The 14,267-nt window shown below is 49.5% G+C and overlaps 1 protein-coding gene across 1 annotated transcript in view; it reads left to right on the top strand.

The window, feature by feature from the left end:
- The window catches only part of gcat (glycine C-acetyltransferase), a 14,512-nt gene extending 412 nt beyond the window's left edge, over positions 1-14,100 (top strand). Inside the window, 7 exon segments of the mRNA XM_038783584.1 lie at positions 122-351; positions 2,835-2,981; positions 3,533-3,687; positions 4,109-4,191; positions 7,070-7,241; positions 10,771-10,892; positions 13,586-14,100. Coding sequence (XP_038639512.1) covers positions 122-351; positions 2,835-2,981; positions 3,533-3,687; positions 4,109-4,191; positions 7,070-7,241; positions 10,771-10,892; positions 13,586-13,737 — 1,061 coding nt within the window. The 3' untranslated portion in view covers positions 13,738-14,100.
- The last annotated feature ends 167 nt before the right edge of the window (positions 14,101-14,267 follow it).

The raw sequence follows: 14,267 nt of genomic DNA, 5'->3' as shown, positions 1-14,267 counted from the left end.
CCCCCCCCCCCCCCCCCCATTCTCACCCTCCCAGCTTTTACACGCCCCTCCATTCTTACTCTCCCACATGTTCTTCACTCTGTCCGTTGACAGTAATTTTGAAAGCCCTTGAGTGGGCAAGGATCACTGCACGTCGATTGGGAAAGTTTTTTGAGTTTTCACAGCAGTATTCTCTTGGCAGAGTGAAAGTGAGATTTGCCGTGTGGCTGAGACGTAGAGGACCTGACATCTCTCTGCTTGTATCTCTAGAATCTGCACAAGAGTTTGGAGGCAAAGATCGCAAAGTTCCACCAGAGGGAGGATGCCATTCTCTACGCCAGCTGTTTCGATGCCAATGCTGGGATTTTTGAGGTGGGTAAAATGCTCTCTGAGTATCTTGGGCCTTTACCCAAGAGTCATAGTCATAGAACATACAGTGCAGAAGGAGGCCATTCAGCCCATCGAGTCTGCTCCAACCCACTTAAGCCCTCACTTCCACTCTATCCCCATAACCCAATAACTCCTCCTAACCTTTTTGGACACGAGGGCAAATTATCACGGCCAATCCACCTAACCTGCACATCTTTGGACTGTGGGAGGAAACCGGAGCACCCGGAGGAAACCCACGCACACACGGGGAGGACGTGCAGACTCCGCACAGACAGTGACCCAAGCCGGAATCGAACCTGGGACCCTGGCGCTGTGAAGTCACAGTGCTAACCACTGTGCTGCCAGCTCGAAGTGAGACAGATATAACTGATTAACGTTAGCATTTGAGGCAGGAATTTGAACCGTAACAATTTGAAGGCGGATCAAGGAAGATCTCCGGGGTCTCCATGTGTCTGGAGCACATTAGCATGCAAACATCCAGCAAAATATAGTAGTCACTTTTTCCTTCGATACTCCCTTATCTGCCTCTAATAATAATAATCGCTTATTGTCACGAGTAGGCTTCAATGGAGTTACTGTGAAAAGCCCCTAGTCGCCACATTCCGGCGCCTGTTTGGGGAGGCTGGTACGGGAATTGAACTAGCGCTGCTGGCCTTGTTCTGAATTACAAGCCAGCTCTTTAGCCCACTGTGCTAAACCAGCCCAATTCCCCCTCGCAGTGGAACGCAGCTTCACCGGTGCCCTCTGACGCCTCCATCCCACCCCTGAGTGAGGTGAATGCCAAGCAGGTCAGGTTAGCTCTTCTGGCAGTCAGAAACTCTCATTGCTGGAGCAAAGCCGGAAGTGTTTTGAACAGGATCCGGTAATCCGTAACGAAACTCAGCATCTGCTCAGTGTTCCTTGTCACTTGGGGCAGTGGAGGATTCACCAAGGACCTGGGTGATTATCTAAACAATACAACAAGCTTCTGGACATCTCTCCATCATTGTGTCTTGCTTTGACATTGCCACTCAGGCATCTGCACTCTGTGGAGAGTTTTCACATGTCATTGCAGCTTTTTATAACCTCCAAGAGCAGATCAAAACTGAGGGTGATTTGAGCTGGGGCTGATTTGACTGATTGATTTATAATCTGGAACGCGTGGCCTGACAGTGGGTGGAAGCAAATTCAATTATCATTTTAAATTGGATTAAATATTTGAAAAGAAGTGTTGTACAAGACCGCTGGAAGAATACTGTCCCCTGTTATTGAGGGCTCCAGTCCGCTTCCTAAACCAGAGTTCTTGTATTCGCTGAATGACTTGTGGGCTGGTTTAGCTCAGTGGGATAGACAGCTGGTTTGAAATGCAGAATAAGGCCAGCAGCGCGGGTTCAATTCCTGTACCAGCCTCCCCGAACAGGCTGGTACAGGAATGTGGCGACTAGGGGCTTTTCACAGTAACTTCATAGTTGTGACAATAAAAGGTTGTTATTATCAGAGGGGCTGGTTTAGCACAGTGGGCAAATTCGCTGGCTTGTAATACAGAATAATGCCAGCAGTGCGGGTTCAATTCCCGTACCAGCCTCCCCGAACAGGTGCCGGAATGTGGCGACTAGGGGCTTTTCACAGTAACTTCATTGAAGCCTACTTATGACAAGCGATTATTATTATTATTATTTGATCTGAAACCGGTTTAATCGGCAAAGTTCCATTTCACGGTGGCACAGTGGTTAGCGCTGCTGCCTCAGGGATCCGGGATCAATTCCGACCTTGGGTGTCTGTGGAATTTGCCCGTTTGCCAGCGAATGGCTGGCAAGTGTGCGTGTCCCGGAGGAGAGTGGGTCTTGAGTGAATCACACCGGCTGAACAGGGGTATCCTGTTTATTTCCATTGACTTCAAGCCTAAATAGGACAATGTAACTCAGGCCAGGTGTGGGTTTATACCTCTGTTTCAGTGCTAGCAGTTTTACCCTCAGTCTGTTAACCCCTAAATTGACCTACATCTTCAATCCCATTTCCAGATTCAATTTCCTAACATCTCCCTGTTGTAACAATTGCAAGCGTATGAAAAACAGTTCATACTGTGGGTATCTGGGTGCTGGGGTGGGGGGGAGGGGGACAAGAGGAATCTGTGACATTCCTCTAGTCTCAGAAATGAACCTGGATTAAGGAAAAGACTGGCTTCACATTCATCCTTCCTTCAATGAATGAACAGTGATATTAACAGTTTTACCTAGAAAAGGTTGAATTAATAACCCGTGATGGGAGGGTAACCCCCATTGCTTAATGAGCAAGGGTCCTTGGTCACTCCCCCTGGTGAAACTTAGTGACTGCTTCCCGATGGGAATCAGCTGAGCAGAACCACCACGTTGTGGCGTCAGGACTGCCTAATCCCAGGGTGGGTGCCATGGACACACCGTCTTCTTGCAAAGCAATCGGAATCCTCGACTCCAGCGGTCTAACCTCCCAGCTGTTGCCTTTTCCAGGCCTTGTTAACCGCTGAAGATGCCATTTTCTCGGATGAGCTAAACCACGCGTCGATCATCGATGGGGTTCGGCTGTGCAAGGCTAACAAATACCGCTACAAACACCTGGACCTCGGTGACCTGGAGGCCAAGTTGAAGGAAGCCCAGGTATGTTTAACGGCGCTCATTTAGCTGACTGTGCAGTTGCTCACAGTTATTAGGAAATGCTCACCCACGGGTCAGATGGTGAATGGCTCCCTTTACAGGGCTTGTTTCTTAATCCTTGTCAAACCCGTCTCCTTCCTTATTTTTCCCATCCTGGATATCAGTGGTTTTCCGATATGTGTTGAGTCCTCCAGTGGGCACTGGATCTTTACCTGCTTTTTGGGGGTTGGTTGGGGGCGGGGGGGGCGGTCAAGTAAATTTATATAAAACCTTCTCAGCAGAATAGCAAACATTGTAAACTAAATGGTGCAGTTTGAAAGGGAGGTTCGTGAATAAAGAGACCTGAAAGATCTGCAAAGGTGGTAGGGCAATGCTGCTGATTTGTCCGAATAAAATTGACTCTGGTTCTCCAGTTAACGAAGCATCGAGTAGGAGAGCAAGGAAGTTAAAACCTTTTATAGATCATCGGTTAGGAAAGGTTGTTGAGGTTTTGGAGGTTTACTGTCGACCAGTGAGGCAGAGAATGTGCTGTAAACTCTGAAATCCTCTTCCAGAAACACCGGATGCGCCTGATTGTCACGGACGGCGTTTTCTCTATGGATGGCGATGTGGCCCCACTGAAGGAGATCTGTGACCTGTCGGACAAATACAACGCTCTGGTTTTCATTGATGATTGTCACGCCACCGGATTTATCGGGCCCAATGGACGGTAGGGAGCCAGACTGAGCTGATGTGCTCACCTTCAATCCCGGCCTGTCTCCGAGGCTTTTGGGGGGGTACACTGTTCATGCTCTCCAACATTGTTGGAAGGGCTATTTGCCTCCTCCCATTACACCATCGATGCCAAAAGGCAAGGTTAAATTGGTTATCAGACGCTGCTCTGAGTCATTGTTGGGACGGAGCAGGGGGAGCTTAATGTTGCTTCAAACTTGATTGCCCAGCAGGAAGCTCGTCTAATTGTCTGCAATCAGTCCTGTCCCTGAGCGCACAGTCTGTGAATTTTGGCAAAGACAATTCCTCCCTGCCGCCAACACCAATTTAAAAATAATTAACTCCGAATTCCAAATATTTCAGCAGAAGTAAAATGCTAAATGGAATTGAGTTTTGTTTTGTTTCTCTCTCTGGGGCAGGGGTACAGATGAGCTGCTGGGTGTGATGGACCGGGTTCATATTATAAACTCGACCCTGGGGAAGGCACTGGGTGGAGCGGCAGGTGAGTGCGGACTAAACCCTGGACTTTTATTTCTAGAGGGACGGTGATGAAGTTCTGTTAAAACCGTGCTGGCCCCTGGGCAGTCGGGCCCTTTGAGAGCTCCTTACTGTCATCTTGGCGAGGCGATGGTGTAGTGGTGGTGTCACTGGGCTAGTAATCCAGAGATTCTGGGGACCTGGAACACACCATTATAAGGGGACATCAATTTAAGATAAATGGTGGAAGATATAGAGGGGATGTCAGAGGTAGGTTCTTTACCCAGAGAGTAATAGGGGCATGGAATGCACTGCCTGTGGAAGTAGTTGAGTCAGAAACGTTAGGGACCTTCAAGCGGCTATTGGATAGGTACATGGATTAGGGTAGAATAATGGAGTGTAGATTAACTTCTTCTTAAGGGCAGCACGGTAGCATTGTGGATAGCACAATTGCTTCACAGCTCCAGGGTCCCAGGTTCGATTCCCGGCTTGGGTCACTGTGTGGAGTCTGCACATCCTCCCCGTGTGTGCGTGGGTTTCCTCCGGGGGCTCCGGTTTCCTCCCACAGTCCAAAGATGTGCAGGTTGGGTGGATTGGCCATGAAAAATTGCCCTTAGTGTCCAAAATTCTATGATTAACCTAGGACAAAAGTTCGGCACAACATTGTGGGCCAAAGGGCATGTTCTGTGCTGTATTTCTCTATCTATCTAAATCCCACCACGTCAGATGAATTCCATAAAAATCTGAATTTAAAAGTCTGATGATGGCCATGAAACCAGTGTTGATTGTTGCCAAAACCCATCTGGTTCAGGCATGTCCATTAGGGAAGGAAATCTGCCGTCCTTACCCCGTCTGGCCTACATGTGATTCCAGCCCCCCACAGCAATGTGGTTGACAATTCATAGAATTTACAATGCAGAAGGAGGCCATTCAGCCCATCAAGTCTGCACCGGCTCTTGGAAAGAGCACCCTACCCAAGCCCACACCTCCACCCTATCCCCAAAACCCAGTAACCCCACCCAACACGAAGGGCAATTTTGGACACTAAGGGCAATTTATCATGGCCAATCCACCTAACCTGCCCATCTTTGGACTGTGGGAGGAAACCAGAGCACCCGGAGGAAACCCACGCACACACGGGGAGGACGTGCAGACTCAGCACAGGCAGTGACCCAAGCTGGGAATCGAACCTGGGACCCTAGAGCTGTGAAACAATTGTGCTATCCACAATGCTACCGTGCTGATTCGCAGCAGTTGCCCTGTAATTAAACCGTTAAAGTGTAACTTTATCCTGGCCTCGGGCCATGTGATGCATTTCACTTGTCCAGTTTGGCAGGAAGAATAGAAAAAACAATATTCTTGTAATCTTATGAGACAAAGTCCCATCTTCACACTGAGGATACCCTCCATTGTCCTGTGTGACACTAACACTGTGCTAAATGGGGTCGATTCAGAACACATCTCAATAAAACAGGGTATCCAAGAGGTGCTGTGCGTCATCAGCAGCCTAATATTCAATTACAATCTGTAACCTCATAGGCCGGCATATCCCTCACTCTACCATTACCATAAAGCCAAGGGATCAATCCTGGTTCAACATGGAGTGGAGGAGAACAATTAAATACCTCTGACATTCCCTAACAAGCCACTCAATTCCAGTGTGATTACGGATGGTCAATAAATGCTGGATCAGCCACAGCTTCCACATGCCATGAATACCCGTCTCCAGCGGCATATTATACCCTGTGGGGCCCAAATAGAACATGCACGTGGAGCCCCCGCCCAAATATTACATGTGTAGAAGTCTTTAAAAACAACTTTTGCCCAAATTATGAGCCTGTTTTTCTGCCAGTTTCAGCTACAATCTGGTTTCTGTCTTGACTCCAGGTCTGAAAGACGTTTCTCAACCGTTTCTAGGTCTCGTTGTGACCTTCAGCTTTGCTGCTGTTTTTGTTTTGTTTTCCCTACGACTGTTACTCCTCCTCTGAGCGTCTCGCCCTGTTCCATCTCTTTTTAAATCCTCATTCGCTGCCGGCAACCCGAGTACCATCTCTGCCTTCGTACCAAACAACGTTTTCCCCTCGGTGATTTCAACCACCATCTCACCCCAGCAAGTTCTCTCTCTCACTCTCTCTCTCTCTCTCTCTCTCTCTCTCTCTCTCTCTCTCTCTCTCTCGGGTTCACTTCCATCCACCCTAGATATCTCACTCTGCACTCCCTAAACCATAGTCACAGCCAACCCTCCCCCTCTATCTTGCCTGGGTCAATAACAAGGGGGTGTAATTTTAAGGTGAAAATGCTGGAAACCCTCCCAGCCCGTCTGGCAATGTCGGTGGCGAGAGAAACGAGAGCAAACGTTTCAAGTACGTTCACTCGAAAAAGTGAAAGGCCCTGAAGAAGTGAAATGAAATGAAAATCGCTTATTGTCGTGAGTAGGCTTCAATGAAGTTACTGTGAAACGTGAACGTGATACTGTGAACGTGCTCAGTGTTGACTGTTTCTCTCTCCATAGATGCTGGCATTTTCTGTTATTACCCCGTGTTGGATATGCGATCCAGCCTGCTCTTTAAAAACTGGGCAGAATGTAGAATTTGTCACCAGATGGCACAGATTTACGGCAATTGGCAAATGTGCCGGAAGGGTAACGAGGGGGGTTTTCTTTCACTGAATAAGTGTTTGATCTGACGTGCAACGCCGCTAGGAGTGGAGGAACTTTCAAAAGGAAATAGGATAAATATTTACACAGGGAGGGAAATCTGCAGCTATGGAGAGAGTGTAAAGAGCTGAGGAGTGGGGCTGATTGCTCCGCTCTGGCACAGGATCAATAGGCCGAATGGCCATCCTTACGCTGCATCATTCTGATCTTATGAAACACTAAAACTTTATTGTGTCGTCTTTTGAAGGTGGTTACACCACGGGGCCTAAAGCCCTGGTTGCCCTCATGCGTCAGCGATCCAGACCCTACCTCTTCTCCAATACCCTGCCCCCTCCTGTGGTCAATTGTGCCTCCAAAGCCCTCGACCTCCTGATGGACAACAACACGATTGCCGAAAGTATGGCGTCGAAAACCAAAAGGTACGTTATCCAGGAGGGAGCCTTGTCTGTCGCCCTTGCTTCCACCCTCTGCTTTGTGGAAAACCAACATTGTGAAGTTTAATCGTTGTCCTTGTCTATTAAAGGTTGTGTTTTTCAAAGTAAAAAGAGGCAAGGAACAGTTGTGAGCCATTCAGCTCCTTGAGCCTGCCTCCGCTATTCAATAAGATCATGACCAATCCTATCTTGGCCTCAAAGCCCACTCTCCCGCCTGTTCCCCGCTCCCCGATAGTTCACAAATGTGCCAGTGAATGTCCCAGCCTCCCCTGCTCTCTGAAGAGATCCCAAAAGATTCCTAACCCTCAGAAGAAGAAATTCCTCTTCATCTATGTCTTAAATGGGAGACCCCCTTATTCTGAAACTGGACAACCTCCTGTATTCCCACTGTGTTTTCCCATTATCCTCCACCCGCCAGATTTCTGTCCACTCACTTAACCTGTCTATTTATTTGTGCCGTCCTTGCAATTTGTTTTCCCACCTATCTTTATACCATCAGCAAATCGGGTGACAGTACAGTGAGCCAAGTCATTGCTAAAAGGGTAAATAAACAAAGAACAAAGAAAATTACAGCACAGGAACAGGCCCTTTGGCCCTCCCAGCCTGCGCCGATCCAGATCCTTTATCTAAACCTGTCTCCTATTTTCCAAGGTCTACTTCCCTCTTTTTCCGCCCGTTCATATACCCGTCTAGATGCCTCTTAAATGATGCTATCGTGCCCGCCTCTACCACCTCCGCTGGTAAAGCTTTCCAGGCACCCACTACCCTCTGCGTAAAAAACTTTCCACGCACATCTCCCTTAAACTTTCCCCCTCTGACCTTGAAATCGTGACCCCTTGTAACTGACACCCCCACTCTTGGAAAAAGCTTGTTGCTATCCACCCTGTTCATACCTCTCAATTTTGTAGACCTCAATCAGGTCCCCCCTCAACCTCCGTCTTTCCAATGAAAATAATCCTAATCTACTGTTGAATATCAGCCAGGATCTTGCTGCATGGTGGAGCAGTAAAGGGCAGCGTGCGCTCCTATTTCTTAGAGGCTCTTGTGTTTAATTATTAAATATGATGGAATATTTCCCCATGGATGGGCAGGATTGAGGCCCATTTCCATTGGATTGTGGTCTTGACCTCTGGCTCTGGTCCTTGACGGGGTTGATTGCGACGACAAGCCTGGAGGCCTGGAGTCACCTGCAGAGTGACTTGCACTGAGCGGATTTGATGCTCCTCGGGATTTACATAGAATTTTACAGTGCAGAAGGAGGCCATTCGGCCCATCGAGTCTGCACCGGCTCCTGGAAAGAGCACCCTACCCAAGGTTAACACCACCCTATCCCCATAACCCAGTAACCCCACCCAACACTAAGGGCAATTTAGCACGGCCAATCCACCTAAACTGTACATCTTTGGACTGTGGGAGGAAACCGGAGCACCCGGAGGAAACCCACGCACACACGGGGAGGATGTGCAGACTCCACACAGACAGTGACCCAAGCCGGAATCGAACCTGGGACCCTGGAGCTGTGAAGCAATTGTGCTATCCACAGTGCTACCGTGCTGCCCCATGATGAAGGGGGAGTGGGAATTCTGCTTCGAGCACCCCCAGATTCGGGATGGCTAGGGAGATGCCAGGTGTAGCTCCTTGTTTTGTATCCCAAGCCGGGATTAGAGAGGCAGCCAATTCCTCAACACACCAGTTTGGTGCCCCTCAGTTTCTCAGCAGCTGTCAGACTGAGTGGCAGTCAGAAGCAGAGATGGTGCATACTGCACACACAGAGCTGGATCATCACTGATTCCAGTCACTCACGGGGCAGGGACAGACCTGTCTTGACCCTCACATTTTTGAGGGAGGAACACACAGTGCGTACATAACTTGCAAAGATCCTGCCCATCTTGAGGCCAGACCGACGTTTGCAGAGACTTCAGCTCTGAACATGCGAATCAGAAGCAGGAGTAAACCATTCAGTTCCTGGAACTGCTCGGCCGTTTGATAAGATAGCAGCTGATCTGATTGTGACTTCTCCTTTCCTGACTCCCCCTATACCTTCCTGGTCCAGATCTATCTACCCACTGTCTGAAAATATTCATTGACGCTGTCGCCACTGCCCCCTGGGACGTGGGGGGGAGGATTCCACAGACATTTCAATCCCACCAGCTGCAGATGTAGGAGTTTAACCCTGAGCTTTAGCCGGGGCTTCTAGATTCCTAACCCAGTGAGATTACCCTTCCTCCCCCATCTCTCTGCTCATTCCATTTACTGCACTGGTTATTGGTAAAGTGTTCAAGGTGAGTACAGGACTGAGCTGAATTCTGGAAATCCTGTCACAGCTGCCTGGGTTTGCAGCCACTTCTCTGAGCTAAATGTACAGCAGGGTGACCCAATACATGGGGCACTTGTACCCATGTGATCATTCGGGTTGACCCTTTCACTGTGCTAACCCCTGCCCTGCAGTGCCTCTGATTGGCTGAGGCAGGCGGAGGGGTGGAGAGATGCAGCAAACCCTTTGTGTTATTTTTGAGGCTGATCTGTGATGTAACCCTCGTCCATGTTATTGTTGCCTCTCTGACTATTCCCGTGCTTTCCTGACTGCCTTCCCACCTCCCGCTCTCATTAAATTCAGCTCGCCCAAAACCACGTGGACGAACTCTCACCAAGTCCCGTTCATCCATCGCCCCGATGCTAACCCCTGTGCCCGCTGACCTCCATCCATTCCTCCATCGCCCCTGTGCTAACCCCTGTGCCTGCTGACCTCCATCCATTCACCCATCGGCCCTGTGCTAACCCCTGTGCCTGCTGACCATCCATTCCTCCATCGCCCCTGTGCTAACCCCTGTGCCCGCTGACCATCCATTCATCCATCACCCCTGTGCTAACCCCTGTGCCTGCTGACCTCCATCCATTCACCCATCGCCCCTGTGCTAACCCCTGTGCCTGCTGACCATCCATTCCTCCATCACCCCTGTGCTAACCCCTGCACCACTGACCTACATTGACTAATAGAACATTACAGCACAGTACAGGCCCTTTGGCCCTCGATGTTGCGCCAACCTGTGAAACCACTCTAAAACCCATCTACACTATTCCCTTATCGTCCATATGTATAGAATATAGAACATTTTTTAAAAGGATAGCAGCTGATCACCCCACCCACTTTAATTCATTGATGTTTATCAATTTATTTCACATCTTTCCTGGCTGTGGTTTGGCAACGCCGAACATTTAACAGTTTTGACATTGTTTTCAAAACTCTTCCCTCCCCATTTCGGGTCATCTACTCCAGTCCCATGGCCCTCGCGTATCCACTCCTCCAATTCTGGCATCTTGTATAATCCCTGATTTCTGTGGCTGTACTATTGCGAGCTGTGCCTTCGGCTGGCTTAGCCCTTAGCTCTGGAATCCACCCCCCCCCCCCAATGTCTCTCCTCTTTAAGATGTTCATTAAACGCTAGCTCCTTGACCCAGTTTTTCTGATGCTGGGCTCCTGTTGAATGGTTACTAATTTGAGTGCCCTGCACAGGTTCCGCAGTCAGATGACGGCTGCAGGATTCACCATTGGCGGAAAGGACCATCCCATTTGTCCAGTGATGCTGGGAGATGCCCGACTTGCCTCGTCCATGGCAGAGGACATGTTGAAACGAGGTGAGCTGCAGACCGCGTGTATCCGTGTGCCCCGGGTTTAAGCTGCTTGCTGAGTTGTTGCATTTTACCTGTTATTCCCCCCCCCCCCGCCGCCCCTGTAGTCACAGCAGCTGTCACCTCTCCCCAGTGTTTGTTAAATTTTTATGCCGTTAATTGATCCAGGCGTTAATGCTCTCAATACCCTGTCTTGTATTCAATGGTGAACACTTACTGGCGTTTTTGAAATATCAAATGCATGAGGATGTTTCTTTTTAATTGCCACCGATTGGCTTTTGGCTGACTGGGGGGTTGTGGGGTGTTTGAAATGAGGTGGGATATTTGGCTTATAGAACACAAGAACAAAGAAAAGTGCAGCACAGGAACAGGCCCTTCGGCCCTCCAAGCCTGTGCCGCCATGCTGCCGATGGGGGCAGCAGGGTAGCATGGTGGTTAGCATAAATGCTTCACAGCTCCAGGGTCCCAGGTTCGATTCCCGGCTGGGTCACTGTCTGTGTGGAGTCTGCACGTCCTCCCCGTGTGTGCGTGGGTTTCCTCCGGGTGCTCCGGTTTCCTCCCACAGTCCAAAGATGTGCGGGTTAGGTGGATTGGCCAGGCTAAATTGCCCGTAGTGTCCTAATAAAAGTAAGGTTAAGGGGGGGTTGTTGGGTTACGGGTATAGGGTGGATACGTGGGTTTGTGTAGGGTGATCATGGCTCGGCACAACATTGAGGGCCGAAGGGCCTGTTCTGTGCTGTAATGTTCTATGTTAAAACCTTCTACACTTCCGGAATCTGTATCCCGCTATTCCCATTCTATTCATGTATTTGTCAAGACGCCCCTTAAACGTCACTATCGTCCCTGCTTCCACCACCTCCTCCGGCAGCGAGTTCCAGGCACCCACTGCCCAGTTTTCTCATCAGAATCCATGACGGACTGCCCCTCCTGCCCCAGTCATCTTCTCTCACTGACTCTTCACTTGAGTTCACACACTCCCCTGAAAGCCATTGTGTCTGAGGGTCACTCCTTGCTGATGTTCTTCTGACACTGGTCTTGAAGGGGACGGGAGGCAGTGGGGTTGTGGTGTTGTCACTGGGCTAGTAACGCAGAGGCCCAGGTTCCAATCCCACCATGGTGGGTGGCGGAATCTGAATTCAATAAAACCTGGAATTAAAAGATCTAACGATGACCATGAAACCATCGTCATAAAACCCGTCTAAACCTGCCGTCCTTCCACGTGACTCCAGACCCACAGCAATGTGCTTCACTCTGAAATGCCAAGTAAGCCACTTGGTTCAAGGGCAATTAGGCAAGGACTGAATGTTACTCGTGGCGGCCCCCTCGGCCTCGTGTCACAAAGTGCTGGGTTCAAGCCTCAATCTTTTTCGAGCCCAAGCCGTGCAGTACTGAGGGAGCACAGCACTGTTCGCAGAGCTGTCTTTGCAGTGGGTGTACTGAGGGAGCAGTGCTGCCTTTGCAGTGGGTGTACTGAGGGAGCACAGCACTGTTCGCAGAGCTGTCTTTGCAGTGGGTGTACTGAGGGAGCAGAGCTGCCTTTGCAGTGGGTGTACTGAGGGAGCAGTGCTGTCTTTGCAGTGGGTGTACTGAGGGAGCCCAGTGCTGTCTTTGCAGTGGGTGTACTGAGGGAGCAGTGCTGTCTTTGCAGTGGGTGTACTGAGGGAGCCCAGCACTGTCGGCAGAGCTGTCTTTGCAGTGGGTGTACTGAGGGAGCCCAGCACTGTTGGCAGAGCTGCCTTTGCAGTGGGTGTACTGAGGGAGCCCAGCACTGTTGGCAGAGCTGTCTTTGCAGTGGGTGTACTGAGGGAGCCCAGCACTGTCGGCAGAGCTGTCTTTGCAGTGGGTGTACTGAGGGAGCAGTGCTGCCTTTGCAGTGGGTGTACTGAGGGAGCAGTGCTGTCTTTGCAGTGGGTGTACTGAGGGAGCACAGCACTGTCGGCAGTGCTGTCTTTCCAGTGGGTGTACTGAGGGAGCCCAGCACTGTTGGCAGAGCTGCCTTTGCAGTGGCTGTACTGAGGGAGCAGTGCTGTCTTTCCAGTGGATATATAAGTCTCTGAGTGCAATATTTCAAAGAGCAAGGTAGTTCCCCCTGATTTTCTGACCAACACCGGTCCCTCAGCCAACAAAACAAAACACTATCTATGGGATCTTGCTGTGGGCAAGTTGTCTGCTGTGTTTCCTATCACAACAGTGACAACACTTCAAAAAATACTTCATTGGCTCGGAAGTGTTTTGGAACACCCTGAGATGGCGGAGCACACTCTGTAAAAGCAGATTTTCTTTTAATTCACCCTTAAACCCTGAACCTCTATAGTCCTCTTTCTGAGCCCCTTTGAGGGATAAAGAGCCCAAGGTTTCCTGCTCTTCCCTCCTCGATTCTTCGAATTTTGGCCCAGCACCATCTCTGCGACCTGAATAATCAAACTTGGTCCCTTTGAGTCTCTCGCTTCCTGATCCCATTCCCCACCCAGTCCCTGAGGATTGCCGGAGAGTTTCCGGAAACTCCAGCAGAGGTTTCAAGGAGTGGCCTTTCCCCCTGGTCAGACAGCTTGCGGAGTAAGAATATATTTTGTTGCGGGTGTCTTGAGCCGAGAGGATTTCTGCGTTCCCAGAAATGGAGGTTTGGTGTTGGGTATTTGTCGGGAAATTCTGGATCGTTTAGCCACTCTGATCAATAACCTCGTCTTGCTTTGATTCAGGAATATATGTGATTGGCTTCAGTTTCCCCGTCGTCCCCAAGGACAAAGCGCGAATCCGGGTGCAGATCTCTGCTGCCCATAGCGATGAGGATGTCGACCAATGTGTGAAGGCCTTCATAGAGGTTGGGCGCAAACACGGAGTGATTTCCTGAAAGCCACCCGGATCCTCGCAAACCCGTTCAGAAAGATCTCCCGGAGACACAGACGCTGAACATTATTCTGCACAGTAAAGCTAATTCAACCAAAGTTTGTGGAACTTGGTCCAGCTGCCAGTTGCCTTTCTTTCTAAAGGATGTGTGTGTGTCAGACTTGTAGGAAATCAGTGTGGTCAACCTTTGCTTTTATAAAACCAAAATGGTTCACTTTGATCCATGGATTCTGCGGTGTTACAATTAATCAAATCTTGGGATATTGAGTACCTACGATTGCTCTCTATAATGTACGGATAAAGCTGAGGCCTGTCAGAGAGGCCAGTCTTGGGAAGTATTTATTCAATAAAGTCTGTTGTAAGCCTGTTGGTGGGTTACGTAGAATTTACATCCCAGAAACCAGCCTTTGCCCCTCTCTCCAAGTCACTTACCATCCTGACTTGGAAACATATAATAATCTTTTATTGTCGCAAGTATGAAGTTACTGTGAAAAGCCCCTCGTCGCCACATTCCGGCGCCTGTTCGGGGAGGCT

The sequence above is a fragment of the Scyliorhinus canicula genome, chromosome 23 (genome assembly GCF_902713615.1).
Source record: "Scyliorhinus canicula chromosome 23, sScyCan1.1, whole genome shotgun sequence".
Classification (NCBI taxonomy): Eukaryota; Metazoa; Chordata; class Chondrichthyes; order Carcharhiniformes; family Scyliorhinidae; genus Scyliorhinus; species Scyliorhinus canicula.
Note: the sequence above shows the minus strand (reverse complement) of the source record. Positions and strands in the feature narration are given on the sequence as shown.